A 23,790-nucleotide genomic window follows, 5' to 3' on the forward strand; every position below is an offset into this window, starting at 1 on the left:
TCAAATAGACTAGGTAGCAGGATATATATGAATATGGAATGGCATCGATCCACTTGCATTGCAAATTGCGCTAGTCGCGACAAGACAGAAATGAAGTAACAAAACCATATCACACGCCCACGGAAACACCAGGACGACGCCGAGTCGAGTTTGGTCGAGCTCGTCTCTCCAGTCCACCATCCGCCCGGCCGCCCCCTGGCTATATATCCGAACCGCGCCTCCACCACCGGCCCAGCCTCCGGCCGTCTGCTGGCCTGCTGGGTCCTTGTGCTGGCCTCTCTGCCGCCGTTCCCCCCACATCCGGTAGGGCGGTAGGAGCTTTATCAACTCCTCTCCTCCTTTTACCTTGTCTCCTCGCCGAAGTGCTGCTGGCCACAACGCAGCCGCCAAAAGGTTTGATCCCAGCAATCGATTCATTTCCTGCTCATTTTCTCTCGCAGTTTCTTGGAGCTTTCACATACCTGCATCAGCTCAGTTAGATGTATGCCCTTGTATTAGGTACTAGACACTTTGTTGTAGGTAACAGAAGTAATGATATGTGTTTTGCTCTTGCGGAACTTTGTTTCTATGCATGTATTTGACTGATAGATGTATATCATCCTTAAGGTGATATATATAGTAACAACTAACAAGCAATAATGACCCTTCTTTGGAGTCAGCTGCTACATGCACTCTAGCTGAAGGATAGTCAGAGTTTTTTTTTTATGCCTCGACTCTTTAAGTACAAGTTGTAGTGTCTGAACTCATGCACTAATTTACACCACCACACACATCCTAGTGTGCAAGTTAGACCTACACCTATACGAAGAGGCTGCACGTGGCTGAAAGGTATCCGAAATCTTTTAGGCATCAACCAACTAACTCACACCACCATACGCACACACATCCTAGTGCACGAGCTAGACCTATCACCTACACGAAGAGGTTGTACGTGGCTGAGAGGTATCCAAAATCTTAGGCATTAACCATTGTGGAGCATCCACGTATAAGGCTGCAGATATCCAAGACCTGCAAATATCATTTTGGAGAAAAACCCCATGCGACGCCCAAAAGGGGATCGATCCCGGACGGGTGCGCTGCATGACGGTAGTCGCTACCACTGCGCTACAAGCGCGTCCGCTAGCCAGCGTCAAGCTGAAGCCTTATTTAGTTTCTCCCCTAAAATTTAGTCCTATTACATGCAGAGAGTATTAAATATAGACTAAAAAATAACTAATTGCACAGATGGCAACTACTTTATAAGACCAAGTTTTTAAGCCTAATTAGTTCACGATTTGACAAAGTAGTGCTACAGTAACACATATGCTAATGACGGGTTAATTAGGCTTAATAAATTCATCTCGCGGATTACTAATGACTTGTGTAATTTGTTTTATTATTACTATCCGAACACTCTCATGTGACACCGCATGTGACACCCCTAAACTTTATCCTGTGAATTTAAACACCACCTGAATCACTGATGAGTGTAGCCAGAATTCCGTCTACTGCACGCACTAGACTAGAAGGATAGTCAGAGTTGGCAACTCCGTCAAGCTGAATTACTGATGAATCTAGTCAGAGTCCGTCTACTTCACGCGTCCACGTGAAAACAAGAAAAATCAAAGGCAGTCAGAGTTTCTATTACACACGAGCCAACGTGACCTTTGCGCTACTTGGCATTAAAATAGAATTAGTTATTGTCCATAAACAAAAATCTCTATTTCATGCGTCAATTTGACCTGGTATATATGGACCCCTTTCTCAGGACAGTTTGAAGCAACGATCCTCGAAGTAAAAGCAACACAGCAATGCCGACAAGGTTGATCTTGCAATCGTGTCTGCTGCTAACAGCAGCAATGGCTTCAAGAGCTACTCCGGAGGCCAACAACACCTCGGGCTGCCCTGGCAGCTGCGGCAGCATATCCATCCAATATCCGTTCGGCATCGGCGCCGGCTGCTTCCGAAATGGCTTCGAGATCATCTGTGACCACGTCACAGGCACGCCGGTGCTCGCCGGCACCACGAGGCCCGTCCCGGTCAACCTCCTCTCCATCAGAACCGCGGAGGCCCGTGTGATGCTCCCTGTCGCGTGGGAATGCTTCAACTTCTCCAACACCGTGTACGCCTCCAGCAACGGCGATGTGCATTTCAACCGCGACGACGTCTACCGCATCTCCAACACGCACAATCAGGTCGTTATAATCGGTTGCAACACCCTGGGTTACACCCAAAGCCAGCGGAGCGAAGGCAACGGCTACTACCCCTACGCCTACTACACCGGCTGCATGTCCTTCTGCAACAGCTCTGATAGCGCGGTGGATGGCGCCTGCGCTGGCGTTGGGTGCTGCCATGTCGACATCCCTCCGGGCCTCACCAACAACAATATGGCCTTCGAACACTACAACCACACGGCGGTGCTGGACTTCAGCCCCTGCGACTACGCCTTCCTGGTGGACAAGGACAGCTACACCTTCCACACAACTGACCTGAACATGGACAAGAACACCACGATGCCGGTGTGGCTGGATTGGGCCATCCGCGGCAACCTCACCTGCAACGAGGCAAAGAAGGCACAGAGCTATGCTTGTGTGAGCACCTACAGTGAGTGCCGTGACTCTTCCAATGGACCTGGGTACGTCTGCAACTGCAGCAAGGGATACCAAGGCAATCCCTATATCGCCGGCGGTTGTACTGGTAAGTCTGCACAATTTGATCGGTAAAAGAAAAGTTCAATGTTTTCGAGGTAGGAAGCAAAAATTCTGAATTCAAAACAGGCTGAATTGAATTATGTGTCCATCTTGCTACATTTTAATCACGGGCAATCTGATTGTTAGTTCAGTTAGTATACACCGCACCCTTTACCCTTATGTGGTCTCAATCCCCTCTCATATATGTGGGACACGAGTCACTGACAACGGACCAAAGTAGAAAATCACACTCACCGCCTAAGAGTGACAATAGTTAATTGCACCTGTAATTTTATACTTCAAAAGTCAATTTAATTTCTAATTGGTTTTTCTTAATTATGGATAGTGTTATGTGGCTCTGAATATCTGATAAACATGGTTGGTAAACAACGCAGATATCAACGAGTGTGAACATAAGGAGTATCCATGCCGAGGCATTTGTGAGAACACATCAGGTTCCTATGAGTGCAAATGCCCTAGTGGTACCCACAGTGCCGATCCACTGAATATTCCCTGCAACCCCAATTTTCCGCTTGCAGCAAAAATTGTCACAGGTATATATACATATGATCCTTGTGCATATATATTTTTCACTTATTATTCACTCCTAATAAGTACAAGGTATTTGTTCTTGGTATACATAAATTTAGTACATATCCTTTCATATACCAAATTACCAATTATGACCATTTCGGATACTAATTATGGACCGGCACTTTCATATACCAATTGTGGACCGCTACTTTACATATGGTACCACATAATTGTAATAGGATCCACTGGACAGCCTTTAAACTTGATGTATAAAACCTACAACAAAAGAGAACCTGGTAGTCTAGGGGGTTTTTTATCACTAAAATGATGAAGATTTTTGAAGCTGTCTTTCATATGTGAAAAGTTAGGGATTTTTTGCCATAACGACTAAAGTACACAAAAAAGAGAAGCAGCAGTGCTGCTGTCATCTTTTGAACTGCGTATGTTCTTGTGAGGTTGTCCAGTTCGGGTATAGGAACACTTTAATTGATGTTTGTATTTGTTTTGTAGGTGCAATAGGTGGACTTTTCATCATTGCCATTGTGGTGTTCATCTTTCTTCTTGGCAAAGAGAAACGGAAGATGAAAGAATTCTTTAGGAAGAACGGGGGCCCTCTAATTGAAAAGGTTAATAAAATTAAGCTATACAAAAAGGAGGAGCTAGAGCCAATACTAAAAACAAGTAATCGTATTGGACAAGGTGGCTTCGGTGAGGTTTACATGGGGTATATTAGAGATGAAATTCGACCAGTGGCAGTCAAGAAGCCCAGGATTGATGTTAAATTGGCAAACCAATTTGCAAATGAAGTTATCATTCAATCTCGAGTCTTGCATAAGAATATTGTCAACCTCATAGGTTGTTGCCTAGAGGTTGATGTCCCAATTTTGGTCTATGAGTATGTGCCCAATGGTAGCCTTGATAAGATTCTGCATGAAAGCAATGGGATGCCTCTCGACTTGGATCTACGCCTCCAGATTGCCGCACAATCAGCGAAGGGCCTAGCGTATATGCATTCTGAAATCACAACACCAATTCTCCACGGTGATGTTAAACCAGCTAATATCCTTTTGGACGAAAAGTATATACCGAAGATCTCTGACTTTGGTACATCTAGGATGATTACCATTGAAGAAAATTACACAAGCACTATCATTGGTAACTGGGGCTACATGGATCCAGAATATGTGCAAACAGGCCTATATACGAGTAAAAGTGACGTCTACAGTTTTGGTGTCGTGCTCTTAGAACTCATTACAAGGAAGAAGGTCTTAGATCCTGAAATCAATAACTTACTCGGGAATTCCCTTGACACCTACACAAAGAAGAAGGGAGTGATCGAGCTTGTTGATCCAGAAATTTCAGCAAAAGGAACCATTGGGATGTTTCATAGTTTGGCAGAAATTATTGTGCAATGTCTAAATCTTGATGTTGATCTAAGGCCAGAGATGGCAGATGTAGCAGAGCGTCTTCAATTCCTATTGAAGTGATCTTGGTAGACAAGATAAAACATTATTTGTTGGTGAGTTGATGCATGTTATAACTAGCGGAAGAAATTAAGTGTATAAATTCCGGGTCAAATCTCACACAAAAAGAGGTAGGGTGTCATACGCCTGATTAGGGGGCCCCATCCCAGAGTTAGCGGGCCTAGCGAGGCCCAGCGAAGGGCCCTGGCTGGCCTCAACCGCTTCCAGCGGGCGCCAGGAAGGGCGCACGCGTTAGGAGGGGTGGCCACAGCGCCCCCTCAACCACCTTCGCCAGGAAGGAATCCGGAATAGTTGAGGAATTAAAATAGGATCTCTTATCAAGCAATAAGATTAGATTTGATAAGATAGGACATTGGTTTGTTTAGGAAAGAAGGATCCAATCTATAAGGATCTCTTCCATAGTTTGCTTGGGTTACAAGTCCTATAGGGACTATAAATATAGGGGAGATGTAATCATTCTGATCTTAAGCAAGAATTGAGCAATTGCTCCTTCCCCTACCCTCTCTCCCTCTCACATCGCCCTCCCCCTCCCTGCGCCTCCAGCACCCCCGGCCGCCCCTCCTACCCTAGCCACAGCCCTTCCCCCAAGTAGGGCTGTTACACCAGGTATCCAGATTCCAGGCCACATCCATGGGCAAAACAGTACCACCGCTGCCATGAAGGCCTTCATTGATGGCCTCGTTGCGGACCTCCACAAGCAATTTGAGGATGTGAAGGAGCAGTTCACAAATCATTTTCCAAGGGTTGTTAGCACTAACTAGGTTCTAATGCACAAGCATGGAGTTAACTCACCTAGTGGCACTTAGATAACTGTATTTGCTTTGAGATCACCCCTCTTAATAGTATGGCTACCTATCCTGACCCTAGCCACACTCTCTGTATAGTGTCTTGACCGACAAAACAAAATGGCCCTATGGTATTATATGTTTGCCTTGAGCCCATTTTGTTTTTCTCTTTCTTCGTTTCCAAGTGGAGCACTTGATCACCATCTTTTGGCCACCTCCATCACCATGAGTGCCATCTAGCTACATCAACTGGACTTGGACCAACCTATCTCATAATCGAACTTAGACATAGGGTTAGTCCAATAGGTTTCATCAATTAGCTAAAACCAAACTAGGGCTTTCACCCAGCCAACCCAGACAGCCACCGACCACCCTAGCCGACCATCTGGCCGCCAGCGCAGCAGACGCCCACACCTCCACCACCACAGGGCCTGATCCCTTCGGCAGAGCCAACGCAACTTCCACTCCAACAACCCTTCACGACTCGGCTGACAACTCCCACGTATGACGGCTCAACAGACCCACTACCGTGGCTCTCTCGGTTGCGGCTTCTCTTTAGCCTGCACCACGTGCCTGAAGATCAACAAATCCGGTATGCCGCCTTTCATCCAACAGGTGCAACGCAGCTCTGGTTCATCCGCTCAACAAAGGACGCATCGATGACCAATTGGGGGGCTCTTCACCCGAAGTCTCATCCGCAACTTCGCTCCACCAATCTGTCGGGACACACTCGATGACCTCGCACCCCCCAGATACACCGGCACCGTGAACAACCATATTGACGATTTTACAGCATATGTGCTACATGCCAGCATCGTTAGCAAGCTTCATTAGACCAACCTCTTCATCACCGGCCTGCAAGATCCACTACAGTGTACAGTCAACGGTTGCACAACACCACCCACGGGAGATGGAGACGGCCATAACCTCGGCGTGCGCAGGAGCATCACGTAGCCACAACTGTCAACACCACATGCAACATCCCCTACACCAACATCGGAACCGAGCCCAACCATGAGGCTCCACGGGAAGGAGACGGCCCAACAAGACGGATGGACAATGCACTGGCACCACATCCTACACCGGTAGCCCCGACACTCGGTACCACTCCACCAGCGGCGCTCGTTTCACAGACCGACGACAACACCAGCGCAATACCCCACCTCGTCGACACCACTGACCCGGCCATCCCCACCCAGCTTCGCCTGGCCGCTCTGGACAAGCAAGAACTCCAGATCATCGCCGCCACCATCGAAGTCAAAGCGGTCGCACCAACCTGGTCACTCTAGCAAGGCGTTATCCTTTACAACGACCGCTACTACATTCCAGCAACATCTCCCTTGTTGGAGGACCTACTAGAATCACTCGGGACAACAACACCACAACTTCAAGCAGTCGGCCTCCACACAGCAGCATCAGCGCCAACCAGCCATGCATTACCCTCGAGCATCTTGCTGGTAGAGGCCTGGCCATTGTACATACTACCATCAACAACGGTCGTCTTCGTCGACAGCAACAGTCAACAATTCCTCAACACTGAGGATGTGTACATCCGCAGGCACCACGCTCATGGCCACCCGCTCATCTCTCCAGTCGACTATGACATGGGCAACCTTCTCTTCAGCACCCTGGAGCACTTGACAACAACTCCTCCGTCCAAGGTCACGGCAACACTGTAGACGAATTACATGACACGTTGATGCAGGACAGGAATACATGTTTCCATGAACTCCAAGGGTCATGCAGGTGCTGCACTTCACGGGGATCCTTCCCGGCGCCACCCTCACTGCAGCATGCCATGCCCATGGGCCAACAACAGGCTCGGGAACCTTCAACTACTACATCTTCGACTACATCGGCTCCTGCCAATAATGTTCCGAGTTCTTCGCCAACAACACCAACTCCGAGCAGATGCACGACACTCTTGGACACCTACTTATTCGCATAGAGGAGATACCTTGGGGTAGCAAGCTCCCCGTCAACGCCATCAATGACTCGACAATAATTCAGCACGAGGACGCGCTGACTGGAGAACGGGGGAGAAATGTCATACGCCTAATGGAGGGTCCAGGAGGGGGCGTTACAGGCCCAGGAGGGTCCCAAGTCGGCCACATCCCGGCCAACCACGCCACTAGGAAGCGCGTGCCCAGAGGTGGGGCACCCTCCCGCCATGCCACCAACACCCATATCCCGAAGGATCTAGAATAAAGGAAAGAAATAGGAAGAATAGAAATAGGATCAATCTAAGAAATAAGATTAGATGACATTTGATAGTAGTTTACTTGAGATACAAGTCCATTCGGGCCTATAAATAAAGGACCATTGTATTCATTCTAATCTAAGAAAGAAATAGCCTCAGGCTTCCCCTATCCCTCCTCTCTCTTGTGCCTCCCTCTCTCCCTGCCGTCACCCCCTTCCCCTCTCCCTACGCCGACACCCCCATCCCTGCCCTAGCTGCCAAACCCCAAATCCCCCCCCCCCAAGTAGGGCTCTCACACAAGATGACTTCATTATGTCTAGATAGGTGAAGCTGATCACTACATTTTCTTATCTCAAGCTTTTTATTTGCAAAATGCAGTACAAAATGGGGCAGGCAGTCTTATGGGTAGGTTTCACCATAAGGAACATAATATAACTCATGTTGCTCTTTTTTCACAAACATAATTTAGCAATACTAAAAAGGTTTAGCTTTCCCCTTAATCACAACCTCAATAACGTTGTATGTAGTAAGTAAAACTTTAGCTTGATTAGACATTCCACTTGATCCATGTGATTCGATGCCCTTGAAATATTCTAAGGGGCCGTTTGGATCCCTTCATTTTGTTTGAATTGAAATCTACATAATGGATTAGACTATTTAGCTTGGAATTTGATATTCCATACCATTCTCAAACTCACAAATAAGCCTATCTCAAATTTATAGAGTGAGAGATGGAAATAGACTCTATAGATCACTATGTTATAATTCTATTCTCCAACTTATAACACACTCTTGAACTCACTTCCCTACAATAGAAATGCAACATATAAGTATGTCCCTTGTATGCCTAACAATAAATATATAAATATATTCCATATATAACTATATTAGCTTAATTAATCTATGCCTAAATTATAATTATTATAATGAATTCAATTCCAAGAATCTAAACGGGCCTAAGTGAAAAATAGCAGTAATTGATTGCAAAATAACACATGGGCCTGGTGAAGCCAGAAGTGAGCCCCGCATTTGGAACATGTGTATTCAAAATTTTAAAGGGTACAAGAAAAAAATTGACAGCCCAAATCCAATTTGTTGGCATGTGTTACTGATTATAGCATCACATAATATCAAGTTTCAGGGTATTATTTCAAGTAATGTTCACTGCCTCATTGTCACATGGTCTAAAATTCAGACATTGGCAAATTGACTCATACATCGAAATAGGATGCCCATTAAGCAAAATTAACTTACAAACTTACAGTTCCATTAATGGCTTGCCGGAGAAGGGAGAATGGGAGAGCCGAGAAGGGCCGGCACTGTCGTGCGCACGCGAACGCCGCCCCTACGCCGCGGCGCAACGCAAATCGACGCCTGCGCCCGCCCCAGGCTGCCGTGCCTGCCCGGTGGCCGGTGCCCCCGCCGCCCTCTGCCGCACGGCGGAGCGCGCCTCGGCGCCTGCGGACGTCGGCCTGCGCAAGCCGCCAGGCCGCGAGCCACGCACCTGCCGCCGCCGTGCACGCTGCGCGGATTCGACTTGGAGAACTGGCGGAAGTGCGGAACATCGCCGTACTGGGATGGAGAGAGTATCGGGTCGTGATGCTGATCTGTTATGAGAGAAAAACACTGATAAGTTCAAGCGAATAAAGCCTATATTTATATCTAATAATAAAAAGACAAAATTTCTACCATAATTTTTTTCGTCCTAACTCTAATCTCTATTCGGATTGTGGTTTCTTGTCCGTTAATCCACTTTTCAACCTGCTTAGCCAAACCAGACGCCTCCAAATTCATCTCAGCACAGAAACTCCTACCGTGTCCAGCTAGGACATGAGACATGCTGCCCCACACGTCAGCTCTACATACATCCCGCATACATGCATCAGCCGACCCAACATGAATGCATCACAGGCATGAATATAAGGCTGTAAGCTGGCTAAATGCTGAGGTGGAGGAGAGAGGGGAGAAGCGGGCTATAAACTTATAGCCGGCTCAGACACAAGAACTAAAAAACTCTGTGAGAGAGATAAATAGACCACGTATTAGCCGTGAAAAGCTAACTACAACATGGGTAAGCTGAAAGAAGACTGTAAGGAAACTTACAGTCAGCCAGTCTACTGTATTATTAGCCTTGCTCTTAATTAGCTGTCCACTTAATTAGACAGATCACCAATCACAAGAGACCACTTCTCCTATTTGGTCACGTATCTACACAGTAATCTCACGTTGTATGCGCACACCGCCTCTATTGCCTTCTTCAGTAACACCGTCCCAACTGCAGCGGCCAAAACAAAAATCACACCGCAGCACGCACATCTCCTATGTACGTCTCAGACGGAGTCATCGCTTTCACGGACATTGTTTTCTAACCCGAACGTCCGGGATGACATTCTTGACCGATAGGATCTCAGTTCCTCGGCAACCTGAGCGAGACTGAGGCGAGGATGTGCGACAACGACGATGCGGGGCAAGACCGAGGAGAGAAGAGACAACAACGTGGGCGAGGCTCCCAAGTCGTTGGGGCGTGCGGCCGCTGGGGCTCCATCACATGGATCTGCCAGGCTGCCGAGACGCCGTCGCATGGTCGCGTCAAGGCTCCGTGGTTGCTGGGTGCTGTGACCGTCAGCCCGATAGGGCTCCATGGCTGCCTTGGCAAGACTTCAGGCAGACAAAGTTGGAGGCCTCGGGGTGCGAGTGGATAAAGCCACGTGACTCCGAGTCCAAGCTAGCAGATAAGGATGAGAAAGAAAAGAAAAAGAAAGAAGAGAAAAAAAGAAGAAAGAAAGAAAGAAAGGGTATTATGTTTCCTGATTGATTAATTATGTGCTATTAGTCTCGACTTTAATAAAAAAATGCATGATGAAGTGCAGTATGCTCCATTATATTTGCTGATTCTTTGATGTTATAGTTGGAAGTGGAAGTGAAAACGTGCGCCCCTGGGCCCTCCGTGGTCGCCTGCGCTATGGCATAGATGCAATTGAGTACGTAAGTAGTTTCTTCAGTTGCAACGTACATATACTTTTGCTAGTCTAAACTAATTTCCCATCAACCTTTCAACGTCGTGGGCCTGTGGCAGTGGTTTTGGCCACCGAACCACACCAATAACAACCTAAAACTACCTTTTCCCTTTTGTTAATCTTAATTCCGGAACTGATCCAATTATCCAAATATATTACCATTTGAGGTTGCAGTTGCATCCCTACACCTGGTCTACATACACCAGCCCATCGCGTTGTGGCCCCCAACGCCAGCCGAACACCTATGAAGTCACCCGTGGACCCAGCCCACAGATCCCCTTCAGCGCGCAACAGCCAACGTGTCGATGCTGTCTGCTTGGCTACTTGCACGTTACTCTTGACCCGAGTGGCCGCTACTCTACGCCACATATTTCTCTATTCAGGGGTGTTTAACTCAAGCACTAAAATTTAGGGTATCACATCGACTATCATATAAGGGTGTTACACGAGGAGTGTTCGGATAATAATAATAATAAAATAAATTACACAAGTCCTCGGTAACCCGCGAGACAAATTTATTAAGCCGAATTAATCCATCATTAGCACATGTTTACTGTAGCATCACATTATCAAATCATGAACTAATTAGGCTTAAAAATTCATCTCGCAAATGGGTCATAATCTGTATAATTAGTTATTTTTAGTCTATATTTAATACTCCATGCGTGTGTCAAACATCCGATGTGATAAGCACTAAAGTTTAGGAGAGGAAACAAGTAGGGCCTTAGATAGCTACTCATTTTTAGAGTACATATTTTTTGCTATAGTATCCAGCAGTACTACCTAAAATAGTTTACCTATTTTATTTTCTCACAAATGCATGTCGCTCGTCTATGATCTTCGTTTCTCCTCCGCAATTTAACAAAAAGTATTTCAACCACAAGTAAAACACATAGTCCTCGCGAATGGGCCCGTGATCCAGCGGTAGTCCTGTCCAGTAGGACGCTACTCACGAGGGTTCAAATACTGGTTATTACATCTTTTTCTGGATTTTTTTCCAAAATATTTAGAGTACACGTATACGTACGTGTTCGGTGGTACTTGACTGGTGGTACTCCGCGGGACGCACAGTGGAGGCTAATAGCCTGCCAATGTTTTCTTTGCATGTGAGTGTGTAAAACATATAGGGCCTGATTGGTTGACTTCTAAAATTTACCATGCCAAAGATTTAGTAAGTCATGATTTTGGCTAGTGTTTGGTTTGCTGTCAAAACTTACCAAACTCTCGTATTTGACTTGTCAAATCTATGGTAATTTTTTATCCAACTTTTAACTTGTCAAGTCTTTGACATGTCAAATTTTGTGATTCAACCAAGCAGGCCCATAGTCCTCCCCCACTTCCACTCGCCGCCGCAACTACTAAACCCTAGCGCGCCGCACGCCTTGCTCGCGCCGCCACTCCGTCCTCCCGGATCCCCGCGCTGAGCCGCGCGACCGCGCACCGGATCCGCCAGCCATGTCGTCCGGCGGCAAGGGTAGCGGGGCCAAGGGCGGCGGAGGTACGAGCTCACTCTCCTCCGAATTTGCTTCTCCGCTGCCGCCTTCTCCGCGCGGTGGTGTCGGTTTCTCTGGAGAATTTTTTTAATTTTAACACTTTTTGAAAACTAATTTTAAATCTAACACTGTCTGTTTTTTTTAAAACTAACACTTTTGGCCGCGCCTATTTCCCTGGCGTGGCCAAATGCCTGTGCCGCGCCATGCATGGTGGCGCGGCAGCGGGCTGACGTGGCGACGACCGGAATCGCGACCGTTGACGTGGCAGGGCCTGCCGCGCCACCCATATTGGCGCGGTAGTGCCGTGCCACGGAGCATGGCGCGGCGGTACCTGGACGGTTTAATCCGACCTTTTCGCGCCGATAGCAGGAGTTACTCTAGGTATTGCTTGTCGTAAAACCAATAGTGGATTTATTTCTGTCTTTTGTTGAATCATTTTCACGGCCGAATAGAGAATTTGATAAGCCAATAATTTTTTCTGTCTTTCATAATACGGTTAACCACCATGTTAACTAATGGATTACGAAAAATTGGATCAGATTGAAAAGAATTTTTTTTTGAAGGAACTTATTTTTTTTGGCTTTTTGGCCTCATATTGTAGGATCAGCAGCGACGCAACCATGCACCCCGACTTCCTCGACCCCTCGCGCAAGACGCCGGCCACCGGCGTCGAGATACGCCGGGACTGCCGGTTTCCGAACTAGTTGCTACTTAATCTCGTCGGCAGTGCTGCCACGACGCATTGAAACGAATATGAAGCAAATAAATGAAGTCCGTGCGTAAGTTGACAAGCTGCCACATAACAATTTCATTGGTTTGACATAAGTTCGATATAACATAACCAACTAAGCCTGCAAGTTTCGGACGCCAATATTAGTTCGACCTAACAAACTAAGACCCAGGAGTGTAAGGATCCCTCGGACGCCTCTGTCTCTTTGGATTTGTTGGCAACACATTGGGAGTGTAGCCAACATCAATGTGGTCGCGTCGCTGGTGCGTATGGCTCGTACCCTGCAAGTATATGATATGCACGATTACTTATAATCCTTTATGATCGTTAGTTCAAGGAGCATACGTATTTAAATAAACTACCTTTGTAGTACCTGTGAGGCTTCTTGGGTACCAAGCGGGGCACCACCTAGCTGACACATGCCGATCTCGTCCTGCGGCCAATCGTCCCACTAGTCGTGCTGTCTACGGAAGCCTAGGGGTCATCGTCGTCATCGTCGTCCTCGTCATCCTCGGTTGCAGGGTCCTTCCCAGCGCTATGATGTGGTGGTGTACGCACCACGGAAGTGGCACCTATCATCGGCTGAGAAGAGCCAGCTGGTGTCCTCAAAGAGGCTGAAGACATGCCACCCGACCGCGTCGGGAGTGGTGGTTCCTCATAAGGAGTGTCCATGCAGCTCAGCTTCTGAGCAAGCTTCCTGCAGCTCTTCTTCACCTTCTGCATAAATAGACGTTAAAGTTAGTACATTTCCCAAACGCATATACACTAAAGAAACATTTTCGGAACGGAGAAGTTTATGTTTACCTCTACAAAAGCCTCGAGAACGCCTAGCCCCTGCCCTCTAGACTTGTGAAGCCAGAACGCTGCTTCGTTGGACATCCTTGACAATTGTGTCGCCTGGGTACAGAAACACGGCTGGACAGTTTAAGTACACATACTTAATACCAAAAGGATAACAAATTATACCATTCAAGTATCTTACCACGTATCTTTAAAGCGGGGCTCTCTATAGCTGTGTGTCCTCCCTAGTGGTAACGTCATACACATCTTCGATGACATCTTCCTCCGAGTCCTTGTCGATCGCCTCCTCAGTGTACGGGGGCTTGATATGTGTCCTCGTTAGGGATGAAAACGGATCGGATACGGACGAATATCACCGATATTACATTTGTTTTCATATTTTTGTCCGGATTCGGATTCGAATACAGATAGTGTCAACTATGTCGGATATGATACGATTGGATATCGACATCATAAATATGCGATTTAAGTATTCAGATACGGATACGGTATCAGATGTTGGATATCCGGACTCGGATACGGACAGATCTCAACCCCTCTAAATGGATTCGATTTCGAATACGGTCGGAAAATATCCGTACCGTTTTCATCCCTAGTCCTCGTAGACCTATGAAGCCACCATAGGTACTCGTCGAAGCTGTGCTGGTCGTGTGGAGGACCCGCATGGACCGGCTGCCGTTCCCTGTTTTGCCACAAGTGGATGTGCACGTTCTGTGTCATGCGCCAATCCTTGGTCTTGTACCTCTTCCTACGGTCATACCTGCAATAAAACGATATTAGTTGTACCACACACACCTCTGAATTGTAGCTTTGTTATTAATCGATAACGCACCCGTGCAATCCTTGGTTGGTGGAGTAAAGCAGTGGTGGGCAGCCTATCATTCTTCCAAACTGTTTGCAGACCCTAATGGGCAAGTGAATCTCGACCACGTGGAAGAAAATAAGAGGGACGTCGCAGCGATACTCGTCTGACTCGTCCCTAGTGACAGGACTGAGATAGTACTGGAGCTCCGGAGCATCCCAAGGACACCAATGCACCTGAACATTTCGTAATTGAGTTAGGTTGTGATATAGTGTACATCGAACAAGACACAGGTATGATAGTAAAGAGAGCGTAACCTGGTGCTGTGTCAGGACGTCGAGACCGTCTGTGTACTCCCTATACTTGCGCCTCGGATTCCCTCTAACTAACTCTGCTTTCGTCCAGATATATAGAGCTGTAGGGAGTGTATTTTGCCCGTTCCATTGCTGCATTGAACACGATAATGAATTAGCCATTAATAATCTCATCATATGTAACTATTTCGAAGAATATAGTGAACCGAAGTATTTACCGGTAAACCAGTATTAAGGGGCCTTCCAACGGGCCATCGTTCCCAACACCAAACCTAGAGTAGGTAGGAGCAACCCCCAAGGTTCGCATACCCCGAGGTGCGATGGCAGGCAACGCATAGCTGTCGATATGTCCATGCCAGGACTGCGCTGCTCCAGCTGTACGCCGCTATGTTCTCCAACGGCTGGCGTAGTATGTCAAGAAAGATCTAGCTGATGGTGTTGCCCGAGGCGTCTAGGAAGAGGAAAGCACCAAGAAAGTGCCAGAGCCACACTCGAGCGAACCTGTCGATCTAAGTCTCCTCAGCCTGTGGGTCCAAATAATCAAAGCGCTCTGTGATCTAGGACGACGAAACACCAGAACTTTTTCTAAAATTGACCAAAGAAAATGAGACCCGATGGCTGGAGGAAAGCAATACAAGTATTAAATAGGCTTGAATTTCTCACTTATTTTTCTTGGAAGCCTCGTCGTCCGGTGGAAGAAAGCCAGTAAACTGAGCAACCAGCTCCCTCCAGTGATCGTTGTCAACTATCCCTATCACTGAAAGTTCCCCCAACCGAATGCCAAAAATAGCCTTCACGTCCTGCATGGTCAAGGTCATCTCGCCACAAGGTAGGTGGAACGTGTGGGTCTCAGGCCTCCACCTGTTATAAGAATAGAACGACTGTTAGTTGCCTCAAATTTGTTACAAAAATGTTTACGTATAAATAAGGCACTCGCACCTGTCTACAGCTGCAGTAAGTAGTGCTAGATCAAGGGGCGGAAGACCGTAGTTGACAACACGGACAAGCTGAGGAAGTCGGCACGCCGTATGTACGCGTGCGTAACGCTTGTCCCACTGGTGCGCCCTGGTGTGCGTGCGGGGCCTCAAAGGAGGCAAGGCTATCTCTGTGTCGTTGTCACTCAAGATGTGTGCTCGGTGCTGGTCGTCGTACTCCACCTCAAGAATGGGGTACAACGGGTGCTGCGTGGAAGGGGCCATCCTGTTACAAATTGATAAATAAAGGGTTAGAGTATTCAAATTAACAAAATTCAAATTAACATTATATAGCATTGCAAAATTTGAACTATTTGTTATGCAATACGAACACAATATGAAAGCACATGTATATATTCAAAGTAACATTAACAGACATATTAAACAACTTCACTACGAATATAAGCATTTGACCAAACTTCATCAAATTATCAAAATCGACGTATCACGCACTAGTAAGTACCGAAATTTGAAAACTAGTATCTATACCCAAAATCCCTAACTAAATAACTAACTATAAACTAAATAATAAATACCTAATCAATCCCTAAACCCAAAATCCTAACTATACTACAACACACAACCTCAAACCTAAAAACTACCTACCTAAATCATAAATAAATTCACTAACCTAACTATCCTAAATCACTAACTATACTAAATCACTAAATATCATAAATCAATAACAATTATAAAACCCTAACTATCCTAAATCACAAACTATCTTAAATCACTAATTATCCTAAATCAATAATAATCAAAATAACATGAAATCGAGAGGGAGGTACCTTGATAGGAGCGGGCGGCGTGGGCCGGCGGGCGCGGCCGGCGCGGGCGGGCGGTCGTCCGGGCGATGGCGGCGGGGCACGTGCAGCTGTTGGTGGCGGGGCGCGGCGCGGCGCGGCGTGCGGGCGTGCGTGCGGGCGGGCGGGCTCGCTCGTGATATTTATTTGGCCCTGCCGCGCCATGAGCCGTGGCGTGGCACTGCCGCGCCAAGATCGGTGGCGAGACAGAGCCCTGCCACGTCAACGGTCGCGATTCCGGTCGTCGCCACGTCAGCCCGCTGCCGCGCCACCATGCATGGCGCGGCACAGGCATTTGGCCGCGCCAGGGCAATAGGCGTGGCCAAAAGTGTTAGTTTTAAAAAAACAGACAGGGTTAGATTTAAAATTAGTTTTCAAAAAATATTAAAATTAAAAAAAAATCTCTCTGAGATTTGAACTTTTGCTTTTGGATGCCGCTTTGCAGGGAAGGAGGAGGTTAAGAAGAGACGAAGCTCGGGATGGCGTACAAGGAGTGAAGGACGACATCTTCGGGGAGTGGTACTCTGAGGTGCGTTGGGTGTTAATTCGTTCGTTTCGTTCTGGTTGTGGATTGTTGCGGTCAGATAGTGCTCCGTAGATAAAGGGGTACTCCCGATTTGTTTAGGTCTGCTGCTCCGGCAGGTAGGAATAATTTTCTTCGTGACCAAACATTGTTTCAATTCGAAATTAGTTGCCAATGATATGGTTTTAGCGTTTTCTGTGTGGATACACTGTTGTAATTCTGAATTTCTTGCCAATGATGGTCTCAGTGTTGTGCGGATAGACTGTTACAATTCTAAATTAGTCGCAGATGATGGTTTAGGTGTTTTGTGTTGATGTAGCTTCTAGTTATCTGTTATGAAATCATAACAGGGGGAGTCCTAGAATCACTTCCGTAATTGGCTAGATTCCACAGTGAAGCTGCAAAATGGGCCATGACAATCACCAACTCATTTTAATTGCGAGGAACTAGATTGGTTGGTTCGTGGTGTTGCTACAGTTGCAGCAATGCCATTAAGTACCATATTCAAACCTATTCTGTTGCTCCATTTTGTTTCTGTTAGCAAAGAGAACGCAGAAATCTTTGAGCTGCTGTTGAATTGTTGGATGATTATGTAGTTGCTATATGGCCAAATTCTTTCATCAAAATTTAAAAAATATCTCACTGCCTTTGAGATGAAACTGTAACTTATGCTTTTGAGCCTTGTTATTTGTTCCTCCAGGTTGTTAATAACAGTGAAATGATTGAGTACTATGACATCTCGGGTTGTTATATATTGAGGCCATGGGCGATGGAAATCTGGGAGCTGCTGAAAGTAAGTTTTTTCGATACCAACTGAAAATGAGGATCTATTTGACTGGTCATCGATGTTTTCCTTTTCCTTTTGATCATCTGCCCTTCTCCTACAAAGTTATAAGTGTCATTTGTTACCAATTCTGTAATTGCAAGTATCTCAGTGCTAAAGAACTTTTTCATAGTTTCTCCAAAACAGAACTTTTGACCCTGAGTTATGTATAAACTATGTTTTTAGCATCAGGGCCCTTTCTGTTTTTTTTTCTATAAATATAGTTTATGAAAGTCGTAATGACACCAGTGTAATCTGTTCCTTTTGGTAACTGCTATATGATTTGGTGCAGGAATTCTTTGATGCAGAAATTAAAAAGCTGAAGCTCAAACCATATTATTTCCCTTTGTTTGTTACTGAGAATGTTCTACAGAAGGAGAAGGACCACATTGAGGGCTTTGCACCTAAGGTGTGCATTTTACTCCTGTCCATGCCTCTGTTTCTGTATTTTCCCAGTTAGGATATTCATTTAATTTTTCAATTCAGCCTGCCCAACTATAAGAGTTACATTTTTTTGAAAATAGAAGCTCAATGAATAAGAAAAGGGTACATAGGCACAAAAATGTCTTGAGCTAGCTGTTTTTTTACGTTGCTGAACACATTGGGTAAGATGTGTTTACTGTTCTGCTATGATTTATGAATTGAGTTCTTGAGAAAGACCAGAAATTTAGATTTATCAGAATTTTGAACTGCTCCATTACTCTCCCTGTCATGCAAGGTTCAAAAAGGCGACGCTAGGCGGCCGCCTAGGCGCGACTAAGCGGTAGGCGAGGGGGTTCCGCGTGGCCTATGGGGGTAGGTGAACCCCTAGGCGGGCGGAGGTCGCCATTGAGGGAGGAGCAGCCTTGGGCGGAGTCGGACGGTGGGCGCGGGCGCAGGCGGCGGTGGGCATGGACTGAGAGAGAGCTACGGGAGAGGGAGAGGAACCGGCGGTGGCGGGCGCAGAGGCAGAGATGCGGGCGCAAGAGACATGTGAGAGGAAGAGGAACCGGAGGCGTGCGGGCGCAGAAGAGATGCGTGCGGGAGAGGGAGAGATGCAAGAGAGGGAGAGGATGTGGGAGAGGCTGTAATGTGGAGAGGTGGGCCATTAAATGGGCCTTCTTCTCTTTCTCCCTATTTCATGACCTCTAATCTCCTATTTTTTTCCTTTTCTTTTAGGTATTTATACATGTATTGTGGCAGAACCGCCCAAAACAATATGTTTTCGGAGACGCTCGTCTTCCACTAGACACTAAGCACCCCGAAAGTGAGCTACATCGAACAGCTCCGTCAAGCACACCCCAAGGGAGAACTCGAAACAATCCACGTTTTATATCCAGAATCCAATAAAGTATACGAGCTTACAATACTTAGTTCATTTCATACAACAAGAGTTCTTAGAAATTGTTTATTACAATACCAGAGTTTAGAGTGCGATAATTAAACAGCGGAATGAAAATAAGCATCTAGCGGAAACGGTACAAGGATCAGTCTGTGCCCACTAGAAGAATCCACTACACAAGAGCTACTCCTCAAGCTGCACCTGCAATAAGGGTAAAATAAACCCTGAGTACACAATTTAATCGCAAGACTTACCCGACCAGTGGGAATAGTTTCCTGACTCTCAAGGAGTATGATAGGCAATATGGGTTTATTATTTTCTTTTTATTTGTGAAAAGCATTACTAATAGTTCATCCTTACAGTCAAGTTTTATTAGCAGTCATGATTACTTCATTAACTAACCATTCTTGGTAAGCACCTGTTCTACTTTCAAGCAAGGGTTGAGCAATCAGAACTATTTCACCATCTTTTATCTTCTAGTTCTTACTATGGTGCTAGACCATAGCCAAGTCGTACCGTCTCACGAAAACGGCGATTCGAGAACCGATGTATCCCAGCTGGGTACCCCAAAACACACGCCCCGTTTGTACCCTAGGCACAAACAAGACCAACCCATTCCACTCCTGTCACAGGGTCCACGTCACCGTCCAAACTTAGACTTCAAGCCCCCACACTTGAGATCTAGTCTCAGTATGGTGCTTAGACCTCCACCTATCCCCGCCTTCAATCAGTCGGTTCAGAAAGAGCCGAAACCCACGGCAAGAGCGTAACAAGCCTTCTCGCCCCCATAAGCAAGTATGTGCTCAGGATAATAAGTCTGTGACCTGACTACCATCCACAACAATGGATGGTCCTTAATCGACACGAACAGGGAAAATAGTATAACCAAGCTATGCCCCGTTGGCCGCGGGACACAACCTTTTACACCCACCAATACCCATACCATATCCCTGCCCTATCTCCATTTTTGTTTTCATCAATTTATCATGAGAGTAATTATAATAATCATCTATTTTGAGTAACGATAGGTTACTCACGCTACAAAAAACCTAAGCATAGCAGCTACTCGAACCTGTACTAGTAGAACTCATAGGATAGTTATATCTATGCATGTGATTTTCATAAAATTCCTGTAACTTAAATGCACATCACATATATATATTCAGTGATTATAAAAAATAAGGGTTATGCACCGGGGCTTGCCTTTGGTAGGCGCGGTGTTAGCTGAGTCAGTCAATGGCAGCTCTAGGACCACCTCCTGCACGAGAATCTCCTCCTCATACTCCTCGACAATCTCCACGAACTCATGATCGCCGGTGGTCACGATCTCTGCCAACTCGTTCTCTACATGCTTGCGATGACGATGCAACACTTAGCATTTATGCAGCAGCAACTCTTAAAATAAGAATACGCATACTAAGCTTCTAAGCTAGCTCTAATGACTAAGATACTAAGCTAACTATCATTTTTAACAAGCAAAGTGTTGGGTTCAACTAATAAACACCTAGCTTTACAAATGAAGAATATATCTTTATTTCTACTAATGATTTAATGTATATGTGAAACAAAGAGCATTTAACTACCCTAATGTTTAGTCTATTCTAAAGCTACAAAAATTATAGTGAGCACATAATAATACCATGAAACTACTATCAAATTTTTAATACTAAAGCTATCACCAATTTACCACAAAAATTCCTACAATATTTAACCTAATAATATTAAGCACTCTCAAGTGATTTAATAGCTCCTGATATCAACATGTATATATATGAACTAAACATACTAACAGATAGAGCATAATTTTAGGAATCTAACAAAATTTGTTTTCATAATTTTTGGACACCTATATGATTTTATATGATTTACCAAAGACCAGCTCAAAAATTAAATTAGAAAACTATTTCTAATTTCTTATGAAAAAACGAATTCTCCCGCGCGGCCCACACGACGCAGTGTGCGTGCGCGAGCGCGCGGTGGCCCACGGTGCGGCCCATGTGACGCCGGCCCACGCGGAGACGGCCCGCGGCGGGGTAATCCCGCGTGCGCTGGCGATTTTGCAAAAGAGACCTCACACTTCTCCCAAATTACAGCTAAGTCATAACGCTATTTCCCCCTCTCTCAGAACTTCTCACTTAAACCCCTAGTCTTTCCCTAATTCACCCGCGCGCACCCCCGACAACTCAGTGCACGGTGGCACGGTGAGCGACGACACTGAGCGCCTACGCTGACCATCTAGGACCTGCGAGGGCCCACCTAACGGGTCGATCACCATCTCTGACCTAAGAGGCTATGCTAAGCAGCAGTGCAGGGTGACACGACTGGCTGGAGAATGCTGCAGCGGTGCGCGGCCATCCGTAATGGCGGCGCCACTGTTTCAGTGGACTAGGGTGGCTACAGGCCTAACTGGTTAGCTCACGAGCATCAGGAGGCTACCTTGGACTAGGCCAAGGTGACGGTTGGGGCAGAAGATGATGAAGAAGGGTTGGCCACATGTGCCCGAGCCGTTCGGTGGCGCATCAGCGGCGGCGCGGTCATGTCAGCGATCACAGGGAGGCTGTAGCGGTTTCGCTGATGTGCGCAAGGTGGAGAGGGAGGCGAGGCGAAGCTGATGGTGCAAGTGAATTGGCTCGGGAGGGATGGTAGGAGGGCTGCCCTTATCCATGGCTAGACACGGCCTTATCAGCATGGCGGCGAGCAAAACTCCAAATTGGAGCTTGGCCGTGCATGGCTCAAGACTAGGTAGGGTCGGGCAGCGAGAGGACATGATGGTGAAGCTATGGATGCGATGAATTGAATAGAGGTGATCATTCACAGAGTAATTTGATGGCGCGGCTCATGGCGGCAGCAGAGGGAGAAAGGGAGAAAGAGAGAGAGACAGGGTGTGGCAGGTGGGCTCGGCTCATCCTCGCCTTGATTGGACATGGTCGACATGATCGTGGAGGCCCACACGCAGGCGCAAGTAGACAGGCGTGCGCATTCGCGATAGGCGTGGCCCACGCACCACAGTGACATTAAGGACAAGGCGACGGCAAGCCCAACCACGTGCACAGTGGTAGAGGCGGCATCGTATTCGGTTGGCAACTGGCGCAGAGATGCAGTGGAAGGCATGGACATGACGGTGAGGCAACGACACCAATAGCGGCAGCGGCGTGGCATGTCGGGGACCAATACTAGGGTACCCGAAGAGGAGGGGCTAATGGTCGTCAAACGTTAATCCATCCAGGCAGTCAGGGGAGTGACTACTGCTCCAGCCAACTCCCAGGTACGCAAGCTCTGCCTCGCTCAACCTCTGGTCACAGGCTTCACCTCGCCCGACCCCAAGGTCGTGCGATCCGCCTCGCCTGACCTCTGGGGACGGGATCCGCCTCGCCCAACCCTGAGACCGCGGCCTTCGCCTCGCCCGACCTCTGAGGGCTGGCTCCGCCTCGTCCGACTTCTGAGGGTTGGCTCTGCCTCACCCGACCTCTGATGGTGGGCTCCATCTCGCCTGACACTGAGGCCGTGGGTTCTGCCTCACCCGACCTCTGAGGGTTGGCTCCGCCTCGCCCGACCTCTGGTCGTGGGCTTTGCCTCACCCGACCCCAAGGTTGTGTGATCCGCCTCACTCGACCTCTGGGGATAGGCTTCGCCTCGCCCAACACCGAGACCATGGGCTTCACCTCGCCCAACCTTTGAGGCTGTCTCTGCCTCACCTGACCTCTAATGGTGGACTCCACCTTGCCCGACATTGAGGCTGCGGGCTCCGCCTCGCTCAACCTCTGAGGGCTAGCTTCACCTCGCGTGACCTCTGGGGGTGGGCTCCACCTTGCCCAACACCAAGGCCATGAGCACTGCCTCGCCTAACCCTTGGATGTGCGCTCTACGTCACTCGACCCTTGGGTCTACGCCCTGCCTCGCCCAACCCCAAGGCCGCAGGCTTCGCCTCACCCAATGGAGTCCCATACCGCCGCCAACCCCTCCAGATCCAATCGTATGGGCCTGGATCAAAGCTTCGACATCAGGGAAGAGACCGGCACGCCCTGATGTAACCTGTGGCCTTGACGGGCCATACCATAGGGCTCACATCAAGAACATCATTGGGAGTACCGGTGCTGTTCCACCTAACCCCCTTATGAACGTTGATAGGCGCATCAGTTCGCCACAACGTCCACCAGGATAGAGTGGAGCGCCATGACTTGGAGATGATGCCTACATATGGTGCTAGTGACGGATAGGACCACGACATGGAGCTGTCCCTGTTGACGTCTACAGGGTCAGCGGGACCTATGTGAAGGAAAAGAAGGGCCCGACAATCCTGGAGGACTTCTTCTCCTTCCCGTTCTGCTCTTCTCCCTCCGCTGTAACATGTGCTTCCCCTTGGTCTATAAAAGGGAAAGTAGGGCGTCCCATTATAGAAATCTGATCATCGGATGATCGACTCATCTGATCATCTGACCAATGAACTCATCGAACCCTGAACACACAGCCGAGCAACGATCATGCTCTCGACGCCCGTTCATTCCTTCCACTAGAGA

General features: G+C 47.3%; 2 protein-coding genes across 3 annotated transcripts; both read left to right on the forward strand.

Moving 5' to 3' along the window:
* Positions 1-255: 255 nt before the first annotated feature.
* LOC136532135 (wall-associated receptor kinase 2-like) lies at positions 256-5,176 on the forward strand. Of its 2 annotated transcripts, none has more exons than XM_066524741.1 (4): positions 256-393; positions 1,748-2,676; positions 3,065-3,223; positions 3,714-5,176. In XM_066524741.1, the coding sequence occupies exons 2-4, from the start codon at positions 1,791-1,793 to the stop codon at positions 4,688-4,690; spliced, it is 2,022 nt and encodes a 673-aa protein (XP_066380838.1). In that variant the 5' UTR covers positions 256-393; positions 1,748-1,790; the 3' UTR covers positions 4,691-5,176. The 2 variants fall into 2 exon arrangements, with proteins under 2 accessions (XP_066380838.1, XP_066380839.1); XM_066524742.1 differs by having other exon boundaries at positions 1,753-2,676.
* A 7,004-nt stretch (positions 5,177-12,180) lies between these two features.
* On the forward strand, positions 12,181-18,427 carry LOC136532134 (proline--tRNA ligase, cytoplasmic-like). Its single transcript, XM_066524739.1, has 4 exons — positions 12,181-12,187; positions 17,052-17,135; positions 17,830-17,922; positions 18,245-18,427. Exons 3-4 carry the CDS (start codon positions 17,848-17,850, stop codon positions 18,410-18,412), a joined length of 243 nt encoding a protein of 80 aa, XP_066380836.1. The 5' UTR covers positions 12,181-12,187; positions 17,052-17,135; positions 17,830-17,847; the 3' UTR covers positions 18,413-18,427.
* Positions 18,428-23,790: the final 5,363 nt, after the last annotated feature.

This window comes from Miscanthus floridulus, unplaced genomic scaffold, assembly GCF_019320115.1.
Source record: "Miscanthus floridulus cultivar M001 unplaced genomic scaffold, ASM1932011v1 fs_527_5, whole genome shotgun sequence".
In the NCBI taxonomy this organism is placed as follows: Eukaryota; Viridiplantae; Streptophyta; class Magnoliopsida; order Poales; family Poaceae; genus Miscanthus; species Miscanthus floridulus.

Bases quoted from the DNA above. Each gene is read 5' to 3' on its own strand.
- LOC136532134 (XM_066524739.1), top strand. From the start codon at position 17,848: ATGATTGAGTACTATGACATCTCGGGTTGTTATATATTGAGGCCATGG. The intron at 17,923-18,244 runs GTAAGTTTTTTC...GATTTGGTGCAG, and splicing joins AAATCTGGGAGCTGCTGAAA to GAATTCTTTGATGCAGAAAT.
- LOC136532135 (XM_066524741.1), top strand. From the start codon at position 1,791: ATGCCGACAAGGTTGATCTTGCAATCGTGTCTGCTGCTAACAGCAGCA. The intron at 2,677-3,064 runs GTAAGTCTGCAC...TAAACAACGCAG, and splicing joins TATCGCCGGCGGTTGTACTG to ATATCAACGAGTGTGAACAT. The intron at 3,224-3,713 runs GTATATATACAT...TTTGTTTTGTAG, and splicing joins TGCAGCAAAAATTGTCACAG to GTGCAATAGGTGGACTTTTC.